At 43.0% G+C, this 19035-nt stretch overlaps 3 protein-coding genes across 9 annotated transcripts in view; 1 reads left to right on the top strand and 2 right to left on the bottom strand.

Annotated features, from left to right (window-relative positions):
- LOC140190069 (uncharacterized) overlaps positions 1–5063 on the top strand; it is a 35350-nt gene extending 30287 nt beyond the window's left edge. For 2 of the 7 annotated variants that reach the window (XM_072246523.1, XM_072246524.1), the window contains exons 7-9: positions 2329–2369; positions 3182–3288; positions 3730–5062. In XM_072246523.1, coding sequence (XP_072102624.1) covers positions 2329–2369; positions 3182–3247 — 107 coding nt within the window. In that variant the 3' untranslated portion in view covers positions 3248–3288; positions 3730–5062. Of the gene's footprint in view, positions 1–2328; positions 2370–3181; positions 3289–3729 lie in introns of all 7 variants that reach the window. The other 5 variants (XM_072246529.1, XM_072246526.1, XM_072246525.1 and 2 more) reach the window with 4 other exon arrangements.
- LOC140189991 (histone H2A type 2-B-like) overlaps positions 1–19035 on the bottom strand; it is a 647138-nt gene that overhangs the window by 603032 nt on the left and 25071 nt on the right. The window lies entirely within an intron of this gene.
- LOC140189926 (uncharacterized) lies at positions 6403–16199 on the bottom strand. The gene is made up of 2 exons (XM_072246272.1): positions 16009–16199; positions 6403–10176 (listed from the first exon to the last, which is right to left on the bottom strand). Exon 2 carries the CDS (start codon positions 9391–9393, stop codon positions 7963–7965), a length of 1431 nt encoding a protein of 476 aa, XP_072102373.1. The 5' UTR covers positions 9394–10176; positions 16009–16199; the 3' UTR covers positions 6403–7962.

Raw genomic sequence — 19035 nt, 5'->3', positions numbered from 1 at the left:
GCATTGCCACAAATAAATTAGCTAATAGTATGATGCGTTTACTACACAAGTTAACGATGTAAACAGTGCATCACAAACTGGCGCTTCATGTGTGATGAGACCTGGGTGGTGACAGGCACTGCCATATTTTTGCTCTTCCCATCCCCCGTGTTCATCTGGACAATATCTTCTTTGCATTGCATCATAGTCACAGGGCATGCCAAACAGTGATACACGTAAATCTTCCACCATTTGTAAAGTGCCCCTCACTTCCATTCTTCTGCTAACGTGTACAATTGCACGTTACTCTCGTTTAATCCCATCTGTCCTGCTGGGGACAACTCACATACAGTACAGTCAACATATCAAACAGATAGATCTCCTGCAATTTCTTTCCCGCCGCCTTCAATACTTTCACAGTATTTTACAAATAAAAAAAAATGACTTGCAAATTTATGTCCCTTTCAGGGCCGTTCCACCGCCTGAAGATGGTCCCAATGTCAGAACCATATCTAAGTATTGTGGGACATCTAGATTTGCACGAGAATTTAATTGTGTTTTGTTTGTCGTCTTATGAAGTACAGCGAGCATGTGATCTGGTTAGAAAGCGAGTGACTTTGCAACGTGCTCGTAATCTTGTGAGTACGCTATGAACTGTCTTCAGGATCCAATACCAGGAACTAACATTGTGTTTTCTCAGTAAAAGGCGCTTAATACTTCTGAAATTGCATGCCTGACGTTCAAGTAGCAGCCTGAGGGAAAGTTAGAAGCAGATAACACATAATGTATAGGAAAAGAGATATGGAAAATAAACACTCACAACACGCCGGAGGAACTCAGCAGGTCAGGCAGCATCCGTGGAAAAGATCGTTCGACGTTTGTTGGGATTTACACCGCCGTCTGCTGTTGAACTGAAATGTGGGCGGAAACTGAAGCATGGAAGCAGTGGTAGGGTGTTAAAGTGGCCCAAAGTCAGCGCTGTAATTCGCTGCAATTCGTTGACAAAGTGCTAAACACCCATGGTATTACAAGAAAGGAGAGCATGGACAAGGGGTCCCACTCCGCGCTGCATGCTGGATTCAATAAAAATAAATAAACATTGGTTGACATGCAAAAGGCAAAGATTTAGAATAATGGGTGTCTTGTCTGGTTGGCTCTTCCAAAAGGGATCTCTACCTTGTTGTAGAATTTGGAGGCCTGCGTGTCTCAATGATTCCGAGACTTATGCTGGCTGGAGTCAGCGCTTTATACTCTGGCTCTGGGAGGTTCACCTATGCCAAACAGATCAATGGGTAGAGGCCGGACTAAGATTGGTCTACCGGTCCTCCAGGTTCAGGGATTCAGCTCAGGACTAACATCCGTGACTGGTCAAAACATTTTTTTCGGAATCCTTCTATATCTGTGTACGACTAAAGACCCTGAACCACACCAGGGGCACAATAGAGAAGATGACCAAAGACAGAAAAAGATAGGGGACCTGCATTGCTGCCCTAAACGCCAGCGGCGTAATGGACAGTACACAAGATTCTGGTTGGATGCCAGTGAGTATTAGTGTACCACAGCGCTTGCTATTGGGATCATTTGTTTACACATTATTCGTTAATAATATGGCTAGCAGAACTGGTGGCTTTGTAGCCATGTCTGCAGGAGATAGAAAAATAGGCGGAAGGTCAGGCAGCGTGAGGAAATAAGGAGTCCGCTGGAAGACTTGGACAGATTAGGAGAATGGGCAAAGAAGTGACAGAGAGAATGCAGTGCAGGGAAGTGTACAGAACAGAAACGAGAAGGTATTTCTTTATGCATAGGGTGGTGAATCTGTGGATTTATTTGTCAAGCATGGCTGCAGAGACAAAGTCGCTGGCTTTCGGTAACCCGAACTTGGTAGGTTGTTCATTAGTAAGGGCGTCAATGGTTACTGAATGAAAGGGGAATAGGATTGAAAAGAAAAAAAAAAATCAGCCATGAACGAATCACAATGCAGCTGAGAGGAGCCGAATGGCCTTTTCTGCTCCTATATCTTCTGGCAAACCGCAACTGAGTATGTAACCTCCGCCAAACACAGATCGCAAAGGTTCCCAAATAGACCGTACAGCCGTTCATGACGCAATGAACTATCCCGGAACGTAGCTGTCGCACATTTGTTCACAGTTCACTCCTGACCTCCGGCGTTGTCTGCTTCTAGTTTGCACGTCCTTTCTTTACGGTGCTCCTGTTTCTTTCCTCCTGCAAAATGCGCCTGTAAGTTTGTGGTTTAATTGGAAACTGCAACGGGCTACATCTAACGAAGCTTTTTATCAATGTTGAATACAGTGCTTTAATCATTGATGTCTTGCTTTTATTTTTGTGCAGGTGCTGATCTTAAGGTAATACCACAAACGAAGAAACAAAAAGTGAGTTGAAAACCCTCCTTTGGTTATAATTTATGATTAACGTCCTTGCTTTGAGAAAGTTGGCTATTCATCTTCGGGCTGCCTAGTAGGTTACATCCAACATTATATTCTGTAAAAGGCATTGCAATATTTATTGGGGTTATCTCCGTCCTATCCCAAATATTAACTTGTCCGATGCTCTTGGAACTAAGAATTAGTGCGGTTGTTTCGTTAAGGCTGTGAAGTCAAGAGGTTAGGTTTGATCATTTTATTGAGTCACGTCTTCAGGTTCTCGTGAAAGAAGCCGATCCCACTTTGATGCTAACCCGACAACCTTTACGGGTTTAATCATCTGCATCTGTAACCGACTGCGCTCAGACGATAGACTTTATTATTTATTCATTTTACTTACTTCGCGAAGCAACCCGGAACAGGCTTCTCTAGACTAACAAGCCCAGCAACACACATATTTAACTTCAGGACAATCACAGGACAATACACAGTGACCAATTAACCTATTAACCGATACACCTTCTCACCGTGGGAAGAAATCGGAGCACCCAGAAAAAAAAAACACACACGCGGTCAACAGGGAGTACGTACAGTCTCCTTAAAACGGCGCAGGAAATTTGAATTCCGAACATTGTGCTGTAATACCGGCCCGTTAACCTCTACGACATCATTGCGCCCGCAGACCTTATTCCAGATCTACCATAAACAATTTGCTGCTCCTGCTTGTTGCAACTGCTCATCTGTCCATAAATAGTTTTAAGTCATTAATAGATAGGGGGACGTGCAAATTATTTACTGACGAATTTGAACATTTACCTCAGGGCAAGAAGGAACGCTTTGAAGCCCACGCCGAAAATAGCAAGATCTATGCAGACCTCAAGCTGTAGAAGGGACAACGGATCATCCGCTGTGCCCATTTCACCAGGAGGTAAGGGGTCGCTCAAGGCAATGGTCAAATGGAATTCAGATTGTCCAATATTACTGGTTTCAAACTGCTTTGAAATGTGTGAAACAGGCAGTTTTAGTCTTACCCTCCTGACATTCCAGTGAACACACAGCACCAAGCCCAGTCTATGTCCTGCGATGTGGTTACTGGCTGGTGACATCATCCTGGTTTTATATTTCTCAAGTGAAGTGACATTTGTGTTCCCGGTTAATGGAAAATATAGAGAACTGGGGCAACTTTGACAATTCAGACGCTTGTATTCCGTCTCACCATTCAACGCTGTCATAGAAAATCCCACATTTGAATTACATGTTGCTGTCGTCAGCGCATTAGGAGTGGGAGCTAAAGATGGCGCCAGAGATTTTTGCGTACCTGGGCGAAACAGTTCAATTCTTCTTTTCTTGTTTCTTATTCCTTTTCAAGGTGTCTGGAGTCCTTTTCGGAATCTGTAATCTACAGTTGCATCTCAAACTACGGTTTCCTCATGAGTGGTGGGATTTCGCTTTCGGAACTCGCCAAGCCGCCTGTCGTTTCGATGTTACGACGTGCGCCTTCTGGGTGCAGTCCTGTGGACGAACCGATACGGACAGTACCTTCTGATGAACTCTAGATCATGGTTTCCGGAAGCTTTAATATTGATTTCACGGTGGGTGGTGGGTGTTAATGGTTTTGTTGGAGGAAGTGGAGGGGAGGGTCGAATCTTTCGCTGCTGCTTGTGCGTGGGAGGCGAAGGGGAGTTTCGTGGTTGTAACATTTTCTCTCATTCTTTTGTTTTTTTTTACACTGTTTTGTAGATGTTTGCAAAGAATTTCAGGTTGTATACTGTATACACTCTCTAATAGTAAATTGAACCATTGAGTCTCTCATATCTTTTGTGTACTTCATCCTCAAGCTTTGGACCGCGGATCCAAGTCCTTTGCAGCAGGTAAAAGGCCTGGGAGCCTGATTCATATTCAGAGTTATTCATTTATCACAATGTATACTTAAGCGTACAGTGAAATACGCTGTCTGCGTTAACAGCCAACGCCGTAGTTCAGTCCCAGAATTTGAATTTGAATCCGAGTGTTTTGAAAAGAAATAGGGTAACAGAAACTCAGAAAACAAAAACATAAACACTAGACTCAGCATCAATAGCATATTTCATTAATCGCTTCAAATTCATATATTCAAGTAAGTACTAAAACCCTCTGTTATCTGTTCTCTCATGCTGGAGATTCTGCAATTTGTTTCTCAACTTTGGCCTTGTTTTAGCTGGATCTCAATGGGTACTTAAATGTCAATCACAGTATTAGAATCACAAGCCAAAATGTATAACCAGAGTTGACTGAAAATATAATACTAGAGTTAAAACTCAAAGCATCAATAGTCACAACCCAAAATTTTACTGGAACTGTACCTGAAATATCAATAGTTGGCCCACAGTATCAATAGAGTCACAACCCGAAATATTTTCATAGATTTGTGCCCAAAAGTATCAAAAGTTGCAAGCTTGAATATTATTAAACAGGCCCTTCTGTACTGAAATAAGTCAAATTCCTGGAATAAGGAGGACATATTGGAAGATACACAGGTAGAGAACATGTTTAACACAGCCAGTTAAAAAACATGAAAGTCAACCGCTATGTAACTGTAATATCATTTGCCACCAGTAGATGACGCTTAACACCACATATTATGAAAAATACAAGTTAACAATTTATGTTTGTGAAACTAGAATTTCAGTCTTGCTAAAAACTCAATTCAATTAATACCTTAATAAAATCATAAGGACAACCGATTCCAACACTTTCGATCTCTATGTTCTTGAATTAGGTCTGCTTACATGCGTTTCTCATTGATATAAAGGGTAAGTGTATCAGGAACTATTAATGCAGATGCAGTACACAATGTCATTTTTAAAACTTGAAATGCTTTCAGTTGGTCTTCATTAAGAACCACAGGGTTTTCTGAACCTTTGCTGTCCTTCAGCAGATTATTGAGTGGTTAAACAACACTAGCTTGTCAATACTGTACATTAATTAGCAATGGACCCTGATGAAGGGTCTCAGCTCAAAGTTTTGACTGTTTATACTTTTCTACAAATGCTGCCTGACTTGCTGAGTTACTTCAGCATTTTGTGTGCCGCACAGTTGAAGTTGATGCCTGCGCTTTCTGACTTTGTTTCAATTTCTGAGCCACATGCAATTTAGATTGATTGAATTAAACACACATGAGATTCTGCAGATGCTGGAAATCCAGAGCAATACACACCAACACAAGTACTTTCAGCATTTTGTGTGTGTGACCTTGAATTACCATCTTGTTCTTTTGCTCATTGGTTTGTGCAAAGATTTGCTCTTTAGGCATTTTACTGTTTCTATCGTGTTTTTGTAGTTCATCACAAGTTTTGTGTTTCTTTCAATTAGTAAAAGACTTTACTCATCCCATTAAGCTTTAATCGCTCACACATTCGATCAAACTAACCAAAGACTCTTGTCTCTAAATCAGTAACAAACACTTCCTGAGTCTTATCCCATATGTTCACAATATCATCTAGGAGCCATATTTGATTAGATTTAACATTATTGGTATATTTCAAAAATCTTATCAAGATTAAATGTTTCACAACTTTGGCCATTGTTTTGATGCAAACTTAAACACATATGTACTTTTACTTTGACCGTAATTTTGAATTTTTAACAGGTTGTCCTGCAAACTGAATTTTCCCCATGCTCTGCTAGCTTACACAATTTCATTAGCTTTTTATCTGTCCTCTACTGCCTGTATGATTTTTTTTTGAAGTTTGTACTTCTTTTTAACAACTGTCTTTTTAAAAAAATAGCAACACAACAGTCCTCAATCCTGATTTCCATCCGATAATGTAAAAGTCAGAGCAAGGTTGTTTTTTTCTCTCTCAGACAATTTACAACATGAAAGAATGTTCTTACCCATTTTTTTAGGTGCCAAATATTCCTTCATTGTCTTGGATTATCCTGAACTCTAAGTGCTGCCGACTACACCAATTGGCGGATTTGGTGTTTAAATCCAAGGTACTTTTAAAAGTCAGAAATGAGGCATAAACTTGTTGCTTCACTATTGTTTTATTAAAAGTTGTTAGGAGTGGAACAGTGGCAGGGTTCTACTACTTGAAGAAGAGAGAGAAACTAAAGATGGCACACCTAGCATAAAACAGCTACTTCTATGCCAGAAGATAAGAAAAACCACATCAAATCTAGATATGATAATCTACTTAGAAAGTGCTTGGTCAGTATCTACAGCAAAAAAATAACCAATGACAAAACATTTACTTACTTAATGAAATGCAAAGAATCCCCAGAATTATATTTTGAATAGCCATGAGAGGCATATTAAACTGTTATGTATACAATGACTGCATAAAATACAAGGTAAATAATTGTTAAACTGCCAAGACAATAATAATTAAAATTGAAAATCTGGATCCAACACTCTCAGCACCTGTGCACTCGATTCACGGTGCTAGTACATTCTAAAGCTCACAAATTTTTGGGGAATGACAGTGCCATTGAATGTCTTTACAAACAATGCCAAACAGCATCACCCGGTCAATATTTTTAACAGAGCTCACCAAGCAATTTAACATAGCAAGCTTCCACAGGCAATATACTCAATGTCAACCGGCACTGTGTGTGTCAAAAGGTCAAAAGTCAAAGTCAACCTTTTTTTTCTCTGTCAATCAGCTTCCAAACATTGCCACAACCCTGCTAATCATCATCTGCTCTTACCCATACCTCCGTGCAGAGCACCAAACTCTGCCCTGTGCTGACACATCTCTGGTTTCTGACTCTGCTCCAGTGAACATCCAACTAATGGTTCTCCATTCTGCTTTCAAATTTTCAAGGACAGTGGTGTATTGTAACAACCAAGCTCTGTGAGTCACAGCTGTTTAGAAGCAGTGAAAGTGACCATAAAGTTGAAATGACCAGGGAATAATTTGGTTAACTACCAATGTCAGTCTTCCTCAGGCCAGAGATTTGTGGGACAAAGAACATGTCAGTCACCACTGTAGTCAGCTCACCTTCTTCAGCCTGCAGAAAGTCAGGCAGTAAATTCAAGGGAAATCTCTTCACCCACAGAGTGTTTGGAATGGATAACCACAGGTGAGCAGCAGGAAAGGATTTTAACGGATCGTCATGGAACAGGAACAATAGCAGGGACCGGCTGTGCTGAGATGATTCTCTACTGTAAACTGGGTGTGCTGTAGACTCACTCAATACCTGAGACAGAGTTTCAAATAGAACTGATTTATTTGTCATAGATCCAGACTATTAAACTCCAGTCCTACTAAACGGGAACATCCGCAGACAAAACCCCTTCCACGCCCAGTGACAGGGTACAGAACTGGGTGTGATGAACAGCAGCAACAATTGCAAAGTTCAACACCAACAGTCACTTTTGAACTTGCCACGGAATTTAGCAAACTAAATGCTTAAATATGCAGTATGCAGCTTATTTAAACTGTTTCCCCAGTGTGAATTTGGTAGTGTGTCACAAGGTTGGATGAGTGAGTGAATCCCTTCCCACATTCAGAGCAGGTTAATGCTCCACATCTTCCCCACTCCCCGTGTGAACTCACTGATGTTTCAGTAGGGCAGATGACTGAGTGAATCCCTTTCCACAGATTGAGCAAGTGAACGACTACCCCTCGCTGTGAACTGACTGGTGTGCCTGTAGCTGAGATGACCAAGTGAATCCCTTCCCACAGTCTGAGCAGGTGAATGGTTTCTTCCCAGTGTGAACTAACTGGTGTTGCAGTAGGGCAGATGACCGGGTGAATCCCTTCCCACAGACTGAGCAGGTGAATGGCCTCTCTCCAGTGTGAACTCGCTGATGTACCTTCAGATAAGATGACTGAGTGAATCCCTTTCCACAGTCTGAGCAGGTAAATGGCCTCTCCCCAGTGTGAACTAACTGGTGTGCCAGTAACTGAGATGACCGAGTGAACCCCTTACCACAGACTGAGCAGGTGAATGGTTTCTTCCCAGAGTGAACTAACTGGTGTTGCTGTAGGGCAGATGACCGAGTGAATCCCTTCCCACAGGCTGAGCAAGTGAATGGCCTCTCTCCAGTGTGAACTCGTTGATGTACCTTCAGTTCAGATGACCGAACGAATCTCTTCCCACATTCTGAGCAAATGAATGGCCTCTCCCCAGTGTGAACTGGCTGGTGTCTCTGTAGTTGAGAGAACTGAGCAAATCCCTTCCCACACACAGAACAAGTGAATGGCCTCTCTCCTGTGTGAACTCGCTGGTGTGCCAGGAGATCAGATGTCTGACTGAATCCCTTCCCACAGTCTGAGCAGGTGAATGGTTTCCCCTTAGTGTGAACTGACTGGTGTGTCATAAGCTGAGATGACCGAGTGAATCCCTTCCCACAGTCTGAGCAGGTGAATGGCCTTTCCCCGGTGTGAACTCGCTGATGTATCTTTAGTTCAGATGCCCAAGAAAATCCCTTTCCACAATCCGAGCAGGTGAATGGCCACTTCTTGGTGTGAACTGACTGGTGTCTCTGCAGGTCAGATGACCGAGTGAATCCTTTCCCACAGTCTGCGCAAGTGAACGGCCTCTCCCCACTGTGAACTAACTGGTGTGTCAGCAGGTGAGATGACCGAGTGAACCCCTTCCCACAATCGAAGCAGGTGAATGGTTTCTTCCCAGTGTGAACTGACTGGTGTGCCAGTAGGTCAGATGATCGAGTGAATCCCTTCCCACAGTCTGAGCAGGTGAATGGCCTCTCCCCAGTGTGAACTCGCTGATGTAGCTTCAGTTCAGATGGCCAAGTGAATCCCTTCCCACAGTCTGAGCAAATCAGCGGCCTCTCCCCAGTGTGAACCGACTGGTGTCTCTGTAGGTTGCTTAACCGAGTGAACCTATTCCCACACACAGAACAGGTGAATGGCCTCTCTGCCATGTGAACTCGCTTGTGTGACTGCAGGTGGGTTGACTGAGTGAATCCCTTTCCACATTCAGAGCAGGTCAGTGGCCTCTCCCCAGTATGAACCCGCTGATGTACCTTCAAATGAGAGGACTGAGTGAATTCCTTCCCACAATCTGAGCAGGTATATGACATCTCCTTGGTGTGAACTGACTAGTGTGCCAATTGCTGAGATGACTGAGTGAATCCGTTCTGACAGTCTGAGCAGGTGAACAGCCTCTCCTCTGTGTGAATTCGCTGAAGTAGCTTCAGTTGAGACGACTGATTGAATCCCTTCTCACAGTCTGAGCAAATGAATGTCCTGTCCCCAGTGTAAATTCGTTGGTATCTCTTCAGGTGGGATGTGAAGGAATCCCTTCCCACATTCCGAGCCGATGTACATCCACTCCGGCATGTGAACTCACTTGTGTGTCAGCAGAGCTGATGCCTAAGTCAATCTCTTCCCATACACGGAACAATTGTGTAGTCTCTCTCCCTTGTGAACTCACTGGTCTGTCTGTGGTGGGCTGAGTAAGTGAATCTCTTCCCAGATACGTAACAGGGTCCTCTCTGTGAGAATTTTTGCCATATATTTAATCTGGATGGCAAAATGAATTGCTTCCTGCAGCCAGAAATGTAATGAATGCCTCACACAGTTATTACAGTTGAAGGATTGATCTCTCGTGAACAAATGCTGGTGTGTTCTCAGCACCCCAGTTCCAGTGGTTTTTACTGAGTTTCAGCAGAAAAGCTCATTTCAGATACAAGCACGTTTCCAGTTGGGATGAGAAACTTCTTCATCTCAAAGAATCAACAACAGATATATTGCTGTTACAAAGGAAATACCTGGTCACTCCTTAAATATCTGGATAAAGACAGCAAAGTTGATGTGTTGTTGTGTTTGAGATTCCAGTGGACAAATTACTTGCAGTTTCTAACCTGTAAAAAGATTTGCAAAAGACATCAATGGTTAAAGGACAACATTTCAGATGAAATAATTTTAGTCTTTACTGTGAACTCTGACCTCATACTGTCACAAGTTGTAGGAACAATTCATCTTCTAACTGGTTGCAGATCAGGCATTCAGACTGATAATCAAATTCTCTGTGTTCCTGTCTGCATCAGAATAGCCCGTTTCTGCCCATCTTTAATCTGTGACTTGGCTCAGTTTGTCTCTCTCCATTAGTATAATTTCAAGTCCTGGTCATGGCCCACAGTGCTACAAAGAGCACATGATATTACATGGCCGATTCTGGAGACTTTCTAATCACTCTGAACCTTCCCTCTTCCCCCCTCCCAGTGAATGACAGTGGTGAACTCATATGGCAATGCCAGTGAATATGAAGGGGAGTGCAGTAGGATTTCTCATTGGAATGTGGCACTCTTGTGATGTGAAAGCTACAGTTCACTTGTTACCCAGGACAAAAGTGTTTGATATCATTATGTACCCAGAGAGAATGGAACAAAACCTTGTTCTCATGGGTATGGACAATCTTGAAATTCAGCTACAGATTGGCAAGTGTGACGTTGTGGCCATCTCTGGAACTTGACTAAGGAATGGCTGCCATTGGGAGCTGAACATCCAAGGATAGACAGTGTAACAGAAAGATAAGTTAGTAGGCAGAGGAGGTGGTGTGGAACTGTGCATAAAAAATAATATTATATAATTAGAAAGGGATGACGTAGGATCGGAAGGTGCAGAGTCTCTATGGTTTGAGTTAAGAAATGGCAAGGGTAAAAGGACCCTAATAGCGGTTGTATTAAGGCCTCCAAGCAGCTGGGATATTGATGATAAATTGCAGCAGGAGCTAGAAAAGGCGTGTCAGAAGGGCAATGTCATGATAATCATTGGGGATTTTAACATGAAAGTGGATTGTGAAAACCAGGTCAGTACTGTACCTCAAGAAACAGAATTTGTAGAATACCGAAGGGATGGCTTTTTAGAACAGCTTCTTCTTGAGCCCACTAGGAGATTGGTTGTGCTGGATTGAGTGTTGTGCAATGATCCAGAGGTTATAAGAGCTTAAGGTTAAGGAAACCTTAGGAAACAGTGGACATTATATGATGGCGTTCACTTTGAATTTTGAGAAGGAGAAACTAAATTCCAATGTGTTGGTATTTCAGCAGAATAAAGGAAATTACAAAGGCACGAGAGGGGAACTGCCCAAAGTCGACTGGAAAGGGACACTAGCAGGAAGGACAGCAGAGCAGCAATGGCTGGAGTTTAGAAACATAGAAAACCTACAGCACAATACAGGCCCTTTGGTACACAAAGCTGTGCCGAATATGTACTTACTTTAGAAATTACCCAGAGTTACCCATAGCCCTTTATTTTTCAGAGCTCCATGTACCCATCCCGGAGCATCTTAAAAGATTCTATTGTATCCGCCTCCACCACAGTCACTGGCAGCCCATTCCATGTCACTCTGTGTAAAAAACTTACCCCTGTCATCCCCTCGGTACCCCCTTCTTGTTAGCCATTTCAGCCCTGGGAAAAAGCCTCTGGCTATCCACACGATCAATGCCTCTCATCATCTTATACACCTCTATCAGGACACCTCTCATTCTCTGTCGCTCCAAGGAGAAAAGGCCAAGTTCAGTAAACCATTCTCATAAGGCATGCTCCCCAATCCAGGCAACATCCTTGTAAATCTCTTCTGCACACTTTCTATAGCTTCCACATCCTTCCTGAGGTGACCAGAACTGAGCACTGTACTCCAAGTGGGGTCTGACCAGGATCCTATACGGCTGTAACATTACCTTTCGGCACTTGAAATCAATCTGTCGGTTGATGAAGGCCAATGCACCGTATGCCTTTGTAACCACACAGTAAAACCTGCGCAGCAGCTTTAAGTGTCCTATGGACACAGACCCCAAGATTCCTCTCATCCTCCACACTGCAAAGAGTCTTACCATTAATACTATATTCTGCCATTATATTCGACCTACCAAAATGAAGCACCTCACACTTATCTGTGTTGAACTCCATCTGCCACTTCTCAGCCCAGTTTTGCATCCTGTCGATGTCCCTCTATCTAACAGGCCTCCGCACTATCCACAACACCCCCAACCTTTGTGTCATCAGCAAATTTACTAACCCATCCCTCCACTTCCTCATCCAGGTCATTTATAAGAATGACAAAGAGAAAGGGTCCCAGAACAGATCCCTGAGGCACACCACTGCTCACCGACATCCATGCAGAATATGACCTATCCACAACCACTCTTTGCCTTCTATGGCCAAGCCAATTCTGGATCCACAAAGCAAGGTCCTCTTGGATCCCATACCTCCTCACTTTCTCAATAAGCCTTGCATGGGGTACCTTATCAAATGCCTTGCTGCAAAAAACGGGGGAAGTGCAAGACAGATATATTTGAAATAAGAAGAAATTTTTGAATAGAAGAAGGTCACTAACATAGTTGACAAGTAAAGTCAGAGCCAAAATAAAAGCAAAAGAGAGGGCATACAAAGTAGCCAAAGCTAGTGGGAAGATAGAGGATCAGGAAGCTTTTAAAAACTTGCAGAAAGAAAATAAAAAGGTCATTAGGAAGGAAAAGATGAATTATGAAAGGAAGCTGGTGACTAATATCAAAGAAGATACTAAAAGATTTTTTTAAGTATGTAAAGGGAAAAAGAGTTGAGGGTAGAATACAAAATGATGCTGGAGATATTGTAAGGAGAGACGTAGAGATGGCAGAGGAATTGAATACGTTATTTTGCATCAGTCTTCATAGTGGAAGGCACCTGCAGTATATTGGACATTCAAGAGTGTCAGGGAAGTGAAGTATGTGCAGAGAAAATTACAACTGAGAAGGTGCTTAGGAAGTTTAATGGTCTGAGGGTGGATAAATCTGCTGGACCTGATGGAATGCACTCTCAAGTACTGAAGGAAGTAGCTGGAGAGATTGTGGAGGCATTAACAATGATCTTTCAAGAATTGATAGATTCTGGCATTGTACCGGATGATTGCAAGATTGCAAATGTTACCCCGCTATTTAAGAAGGGTGGGAGGCAGCAGAAAGGAAACTATAGACCTGTTAACCTGATACCAGTAGTTGGGAAGTTGTTGGAATCGATTGTTAGGGATGAGATTACAGAGTACCTAGAGGCACATGACAAGATAGGCCAAAGCCAGCATGGTTTCCTGAAAGGAAAATCCTGCCAGACTAACCTGTCAGATAGCCAGCAGGTTGTAAGAGTGGGCTCCCTCACCTTCAACCCTCCTACTCTCAATACAGGAGCCCCTCAGGGCTGCATACTGAGTCCCCTCCTTTACTCCCTGTATACTCATGACTGCATTGTCACCCACAGCTCCAATCTGCTAATTAAAGTTGCCAACGACACTGTATTGATTGGCCTTATCTCAAACAATAACAAGGTGGCCTACAGGGAAAAAAATCATCTCCCTGACACGGTGGTGTCAAGAAAACAACCTCTCCCTCAAAAACAAAGGAGCTGGTTGTGGATTATAGGAGGAATGGAGACAAGCATTGACATCAATGGATCTGCGGTTGAGAGGGTAAACAACTTCAAGTTCCTCGGCATCCAAGTCACCAAGAACCGCATGTGGTCTGTACACCCCAGCTCTGTGGTGAAAAAGGCACAACAGCACCTTTTTCAGCTCAGTCAGTTGAGAAAGTTTGGTAACAGCCCCAAATCCTAAGAACCTTCTACAGGAGCACAGTTGAGGGCATCTTGTCTGGCTGCATCACTGCCTGGTATGGGAACTGTACCTCCCTTAATCGCAGGACTCTGCAGAGAGTGGTGTGGACAGCCTAGCAGATCTGTAGTTGCGAACTTCCCATGATTCCGGACGTTTACAAGGACAGGTGTAAAAAGAACCCGTAGGATCACTGGGGACCCAAGCCATCCCAACCACAATCTATTCCAGCTGCCACCATCCAGGAAGTGGTACTGCAGCATAAAAGACAGGACCAGCAGGCTCCAGGACAGCTTCTTTCACCAGGCCATCAGACTGATGAACTTATACTGACTTGAGTGTACTCTATATTACATTGACTGTTCTATTTATTATAAATTATAAATTACTATGATTGCACATTTAAATGGAGACATAACTTAAAGATTTTTACTCCTCATGTCTGTGAAGGATGTAAGAAATAAAGTTAATTCAATACTGCAATTTTTTAAGGAAATTACACGTAGGGTAGTCAAAGGAGACGCAGTAGATGTGGTGTACTTGGATTTTCAGAAGGCCTTTGATAAGGTGACACGCATTAGGCTGCTCACCTAGATAAGAGCCCATGGAATTACAGGGCAGTTACCAGCATGGGTGGAGCATTAGCTGATAGGCAGAAGACAGCAAATTGGAGTAAAGGAATCCCATTCTGTCTGGCTGCCGGTTACCAATGGAGTTCCAAAGGGGTCAGTGTTGGGACCGCTGCTTTTTACAATGTATGTCAATGAATTGCACTATGGGATTAATGGATTTGTGGCTAAATTTGCTGATGATAGGTAGAGGAGCGGAGAGTGATGATGGAACAGAGAGCCTGCAGAAAGACTTAGATAGTTTAGGGGAGTGGGCAAAGAAGTGGCAAATGAAATACAATGTTGGAAAGTGTATGGTCATGCACTTTGCTGGAAGAAATAAAGGGGCAGACTATTATTTAGATTTGGAGAGAATTCAAAATGCAGAGATGCAAAGGGACTTGAGAGTCCTTGTGCAGGAGACCCTAAAGGTTAACCTCCAGGTTGAGTCGGTGGTGAAGAAGGCAAATTCATTTCTAGAGGTATAGAATATAAGAGCCGAGATGTGATGTTGAGGCTCTATAAGGTACTCATGAGACCACACTTGGGATATTGTGTGCAGTTTTGTGCTCCTTATTTTAGAAAGGATATAGTGACATTGGAGAGGGTTCAGAGAAGATTCATGAGAATGGTTCCAGGAATGAAAAGGTTACCATATGAGGAACATTTGATAGCTCTTGGGCTGTATTCCCTGGAGCTCAGGAGAATGAGGGGGATCTCATAGAAACATTACGAATGCTAAAAGGCCTAAACGGATTAGATATCGCAAAGTTATTTCTTATGGTAGGGGTGTCTAGGGCAAAAGGTCACGACTTCAGCATTGAAGGACGTCTATTTACAACAGATATGTGGAGAAATTACTTTAGTATGAGGGTGGTAAATCTATGGAATATGTTGCCACAAGCAGCTGTGGAGGACAAGTCATTGGGTGCATTTAAAGCAGAGACAGATAGATCCTTGATTAGCCACAGGGCAGCAAAGAGTATGGGGAGAAGGCAGGGGAGTTGGGATGACTGGACAAATTCGATCAGCCCATGATTGAATGGCGCAGCAGACTCAATGGGCCAAATGGCCTACTTCTGCTCTTGTATCTTATGGTCTTATGGGTGGAAAAGTCCAGAACACAAGGAGATAGAACAAAGGTGATTTTTTCAAGAACTAAAGCCGATTGAAGGATTTTATTGTTTTTTCATGTAGTACTAACTCAGACACCTTCATTAACTGGCAGATATACTATTTAATCGAGATTAACTACGAACTATATTTTTGTGCCCAGTTTCTAATCTTTGGATTTACACAGCTGGGGCCTGGCGGTGTCTGAGAGATCCATCCGATCCCATTTCTTCTGACTGTACTTCCAAATACGCCTTACAGACGGCAGAGGAGAGCCGTGGACAGGTCACCCATGGTCGCCTCTCTACCCAGAATTCCCCACGAAAGAGAAACCCCTCGATTCACCACGGTCTCAGCGATACGCATGTACTAGAAATGGGCGCCAGTACCTTCGCTCATCAGCAGAAAACTCTCCGGGTACAGATCGTGGGGCTGAGAGAAGAAAATAACCGATGCTGTCCCAGGATGCAGGGCCACAGCATGTTCGAAATTCGCGGCAATTATCTTCGGGTCACGGTGCGGCCGCCAGTTCCGAATGAACCTTCGCCAGAGCTCCGCTCCAACCTGCTGCCGATCTTCCGGATCCTTTTGTCAACAGCGCGCATGCTCAAGTTTGGGAACAACCGATGCCCTTTACGCCTGCGCATTAAATCGCTGGTTCACCGATGAATGCTGAAGCGTGAAGTTTCAAAGCTTCATCAGTTCATTTTTATCAAAGCATGTATGCAGTATACAACTCTAAGATTCTTCTCCAGATAACCCCAACATAAAGAAAAACATGGAAGTAAGTTCAAAGAGAAACAGCCTAACAGCACAAAATATCTTGCCTGGCATATCTGTTCGAATTCTTCGAGGAAGTAACAAGCAGGGCAGACAAAGGAGAGGCAGTGCATGTCATTTACTCGGATTTTCAAAAGGCATTTGATAAGGTGCCACATATGAGGTTGCTTAACAAAATAAAATCCAATGGGAATTAATGGCATTGATAGAGGAACGGCTGAGAAGCAGGAGGTAGCGAGTGGGAATAAAGGGGACCTTTTCTGGTGGCTGCCAGTGACTAGTGGTGTTCCTCAGAGGTCAGTTTTGGAGCCGCTACTTTCCACATTGTTTGACAATGATTTAGATAATAGAATTGATGGCTTTGTGGCAAAGATTGAGGATGATACAAAGATAGGTGGAGGGGTAGGTAGTGCTGAGGAAGCAACGCGATTGCAACAGGACTGAGGCAAGTTGGAAGAATGGGCAAAAAAGTGGCAGGTGCAATACAGTGCTGGAAAATGTATAATATATTTTGGTAAAAGGAACAATAATGCAGACTATTATCTAAATGGGGAGAAAATTCAAACATCAGAGGTGCAAATGGACTTTGGAGTCCTTGTGGAAAACTCCCAGAAGGTTAATTCATAAGATGAGTCTGTGAAAAAGAAGGCAAATGCATTGTTGGCATTTAATTCAAGGGGAATAGAATATAAATACAAGTAGATACTGCTGAAGCTTTATAAGAACACACGTGAGGCCACACTTGGAGTACTGTCAATAGTTTTGAGCCCCTTATCTCAGAAAGGATATGTTGTCATTGGAGAGAGTCCAGAAGAGATTCACAAGGATGATTCTGGGACATGAGGAATATGTAGTAGCTTTGGGAATTTATTCACTGGAATTCAGAAGACTGCATGGGATCTCATCGAAAGGACTAGATAAGATGGGTGTGGAGAGGATGTTTCCTCTGGTGGGAGTATCCAGGATTAGAGGGCACAGCCCTGAAATTGAGGGCAACCTTTTAGAACAGAAGTATGGAGGAATATTTTTAGCCAAATGTGGTGAATCTGTGGAATGAACATTGAACCCATGAACACTACCTCACTTTTTTAATATACATTAGTTCTGTTTTTTTTGCACGATTTTAATACTGTAAATTTAATTATTTATTATTAACTTTTCTTCTATGTTATGTACTGCATTGAACCGCTGCTGCTCAGTTAACAAATTTCACAACACATGTCAGTGATAATAAACCTGATTCTGAGACTGTGGTGGAGGCCAAGTCCGTGATTTTATTTAAAGTGGAAGGTGATAGATTCCTGATTGCTCAGGGCATCAAGGGATATGGTGAGAGGGCAGGTTTATGGGGTTGAAATGTGATCTGGGATCAGCCATGATGAAATGGTGGATCAGACCTGATGGGCTGAATCGCCTAATTCTGCTTGTTGGTCAAGGTTTTATGGTCTAACAAAGTACAACAACATGATCATCAACCCCCCCCCCCTCCCCCCCGGCACAAAAGGCAACAAGGACATCGGCTCCCAAACCCCTCATCTCCCCCATACAAAATGCAACAAGAACATCAACTTCCAACTACCACTCCCTTGTACAAAGAATATTGACCCCCAACCTCCCCCCGCACAAAAATCAACTAGAAAGAACAACATAGAATATGAAAACCATAAAACTGAAAAAGTCCGTAGTCCACAGTCCAAATCCATAACGCAAAACCTCGGTATCATCATCGAAAGTGGGAGACACTGCTCGGTTGTGGAGGCCTGGCCCCTGAGCATAGTGAAAAGCCACACAGGCTCCTTCTCCGGCAGCAGAGGGATCCCATCAGAGATCAAAAGGCAGGTTCCGCATTTGCCTCAGTGCTGTAATCTTCCTTGATAATGGAAGTTTTAATCGGTGAAATAGAGTCGAACAATGGCTTGCGCCCATCTTGTAGTTTCTTCGCCTCAAGGCTCGTGCTCGCTTCCCAAACAGCAAAACACTGGATCACTCAGTCGATCTCCAAACTGTAAATCGCAGACTTCAACAGTTCCAGAAACACAAATGTAAAAAAATAAAATAAATATTTTCATGGTCTATTCAGAAGACGTTGACAAAGGGAGCATTGTATGCAAGTGCCATCATGATGCAGGAAGGCATATCTGGGTAGGCAAGCTGTCATTAAAAGTGTTTGCAAACACTGGTTCCATGCTGCATGCTTCATGCTTCATGCTTCAGAAATAGTCAGTGTTTCTCAGCAGCTACTTAATGCAGCCAGCTGCGATAAAGAATATCAACAGGCATTCCAGATGTGAAATGCTAATGTCCAATCCACTTACAACTGGTGATATTACAGATGCGGGAAATACAGAGCAACACACACAATGTGCTGGAGAAACCCAGCAGCTCAGGTAGCATCTAAGCAGAGCAATAAACAGTCAACATGCATGGTGATAGTTCTCTGCCCAAAATATCAATTGTTTATTCCTGTCCATAGATGCTGCCTGACCCACTGAGTTCCTCTGTCATTTTGTAGAATAAACCACATGTTTTTTGGGCAATCTTTTTCCAACTGTTCCTGATATTTCATTTGTAGTCACATCGTCTAGTTTGATTCCTTTCTCCTCTTCCCCTTAAGCTTGAGCCTCCAACTTTTTCTG

This window comes from Mobula birostris, chromosome 29 (genome assembly GCF_030028105.1).
Source record: "Mobula birostris isolate sMobBir1 chromosome 29, sMobBir1.hap1, whole genome shotgun sequence".
In the NCBI taxonomy this organism is placed as follows: Eukaryota; Metazoa; Chordata; class Chondrichthyes; order Myliobatiformes; family Myliobatidae; genus Mobula; species Mobula birostris.
Note: the sequence above shows the minus strand (reverse complement) of the source record. Positions and strands in the feature narration are given on the sequence as shown.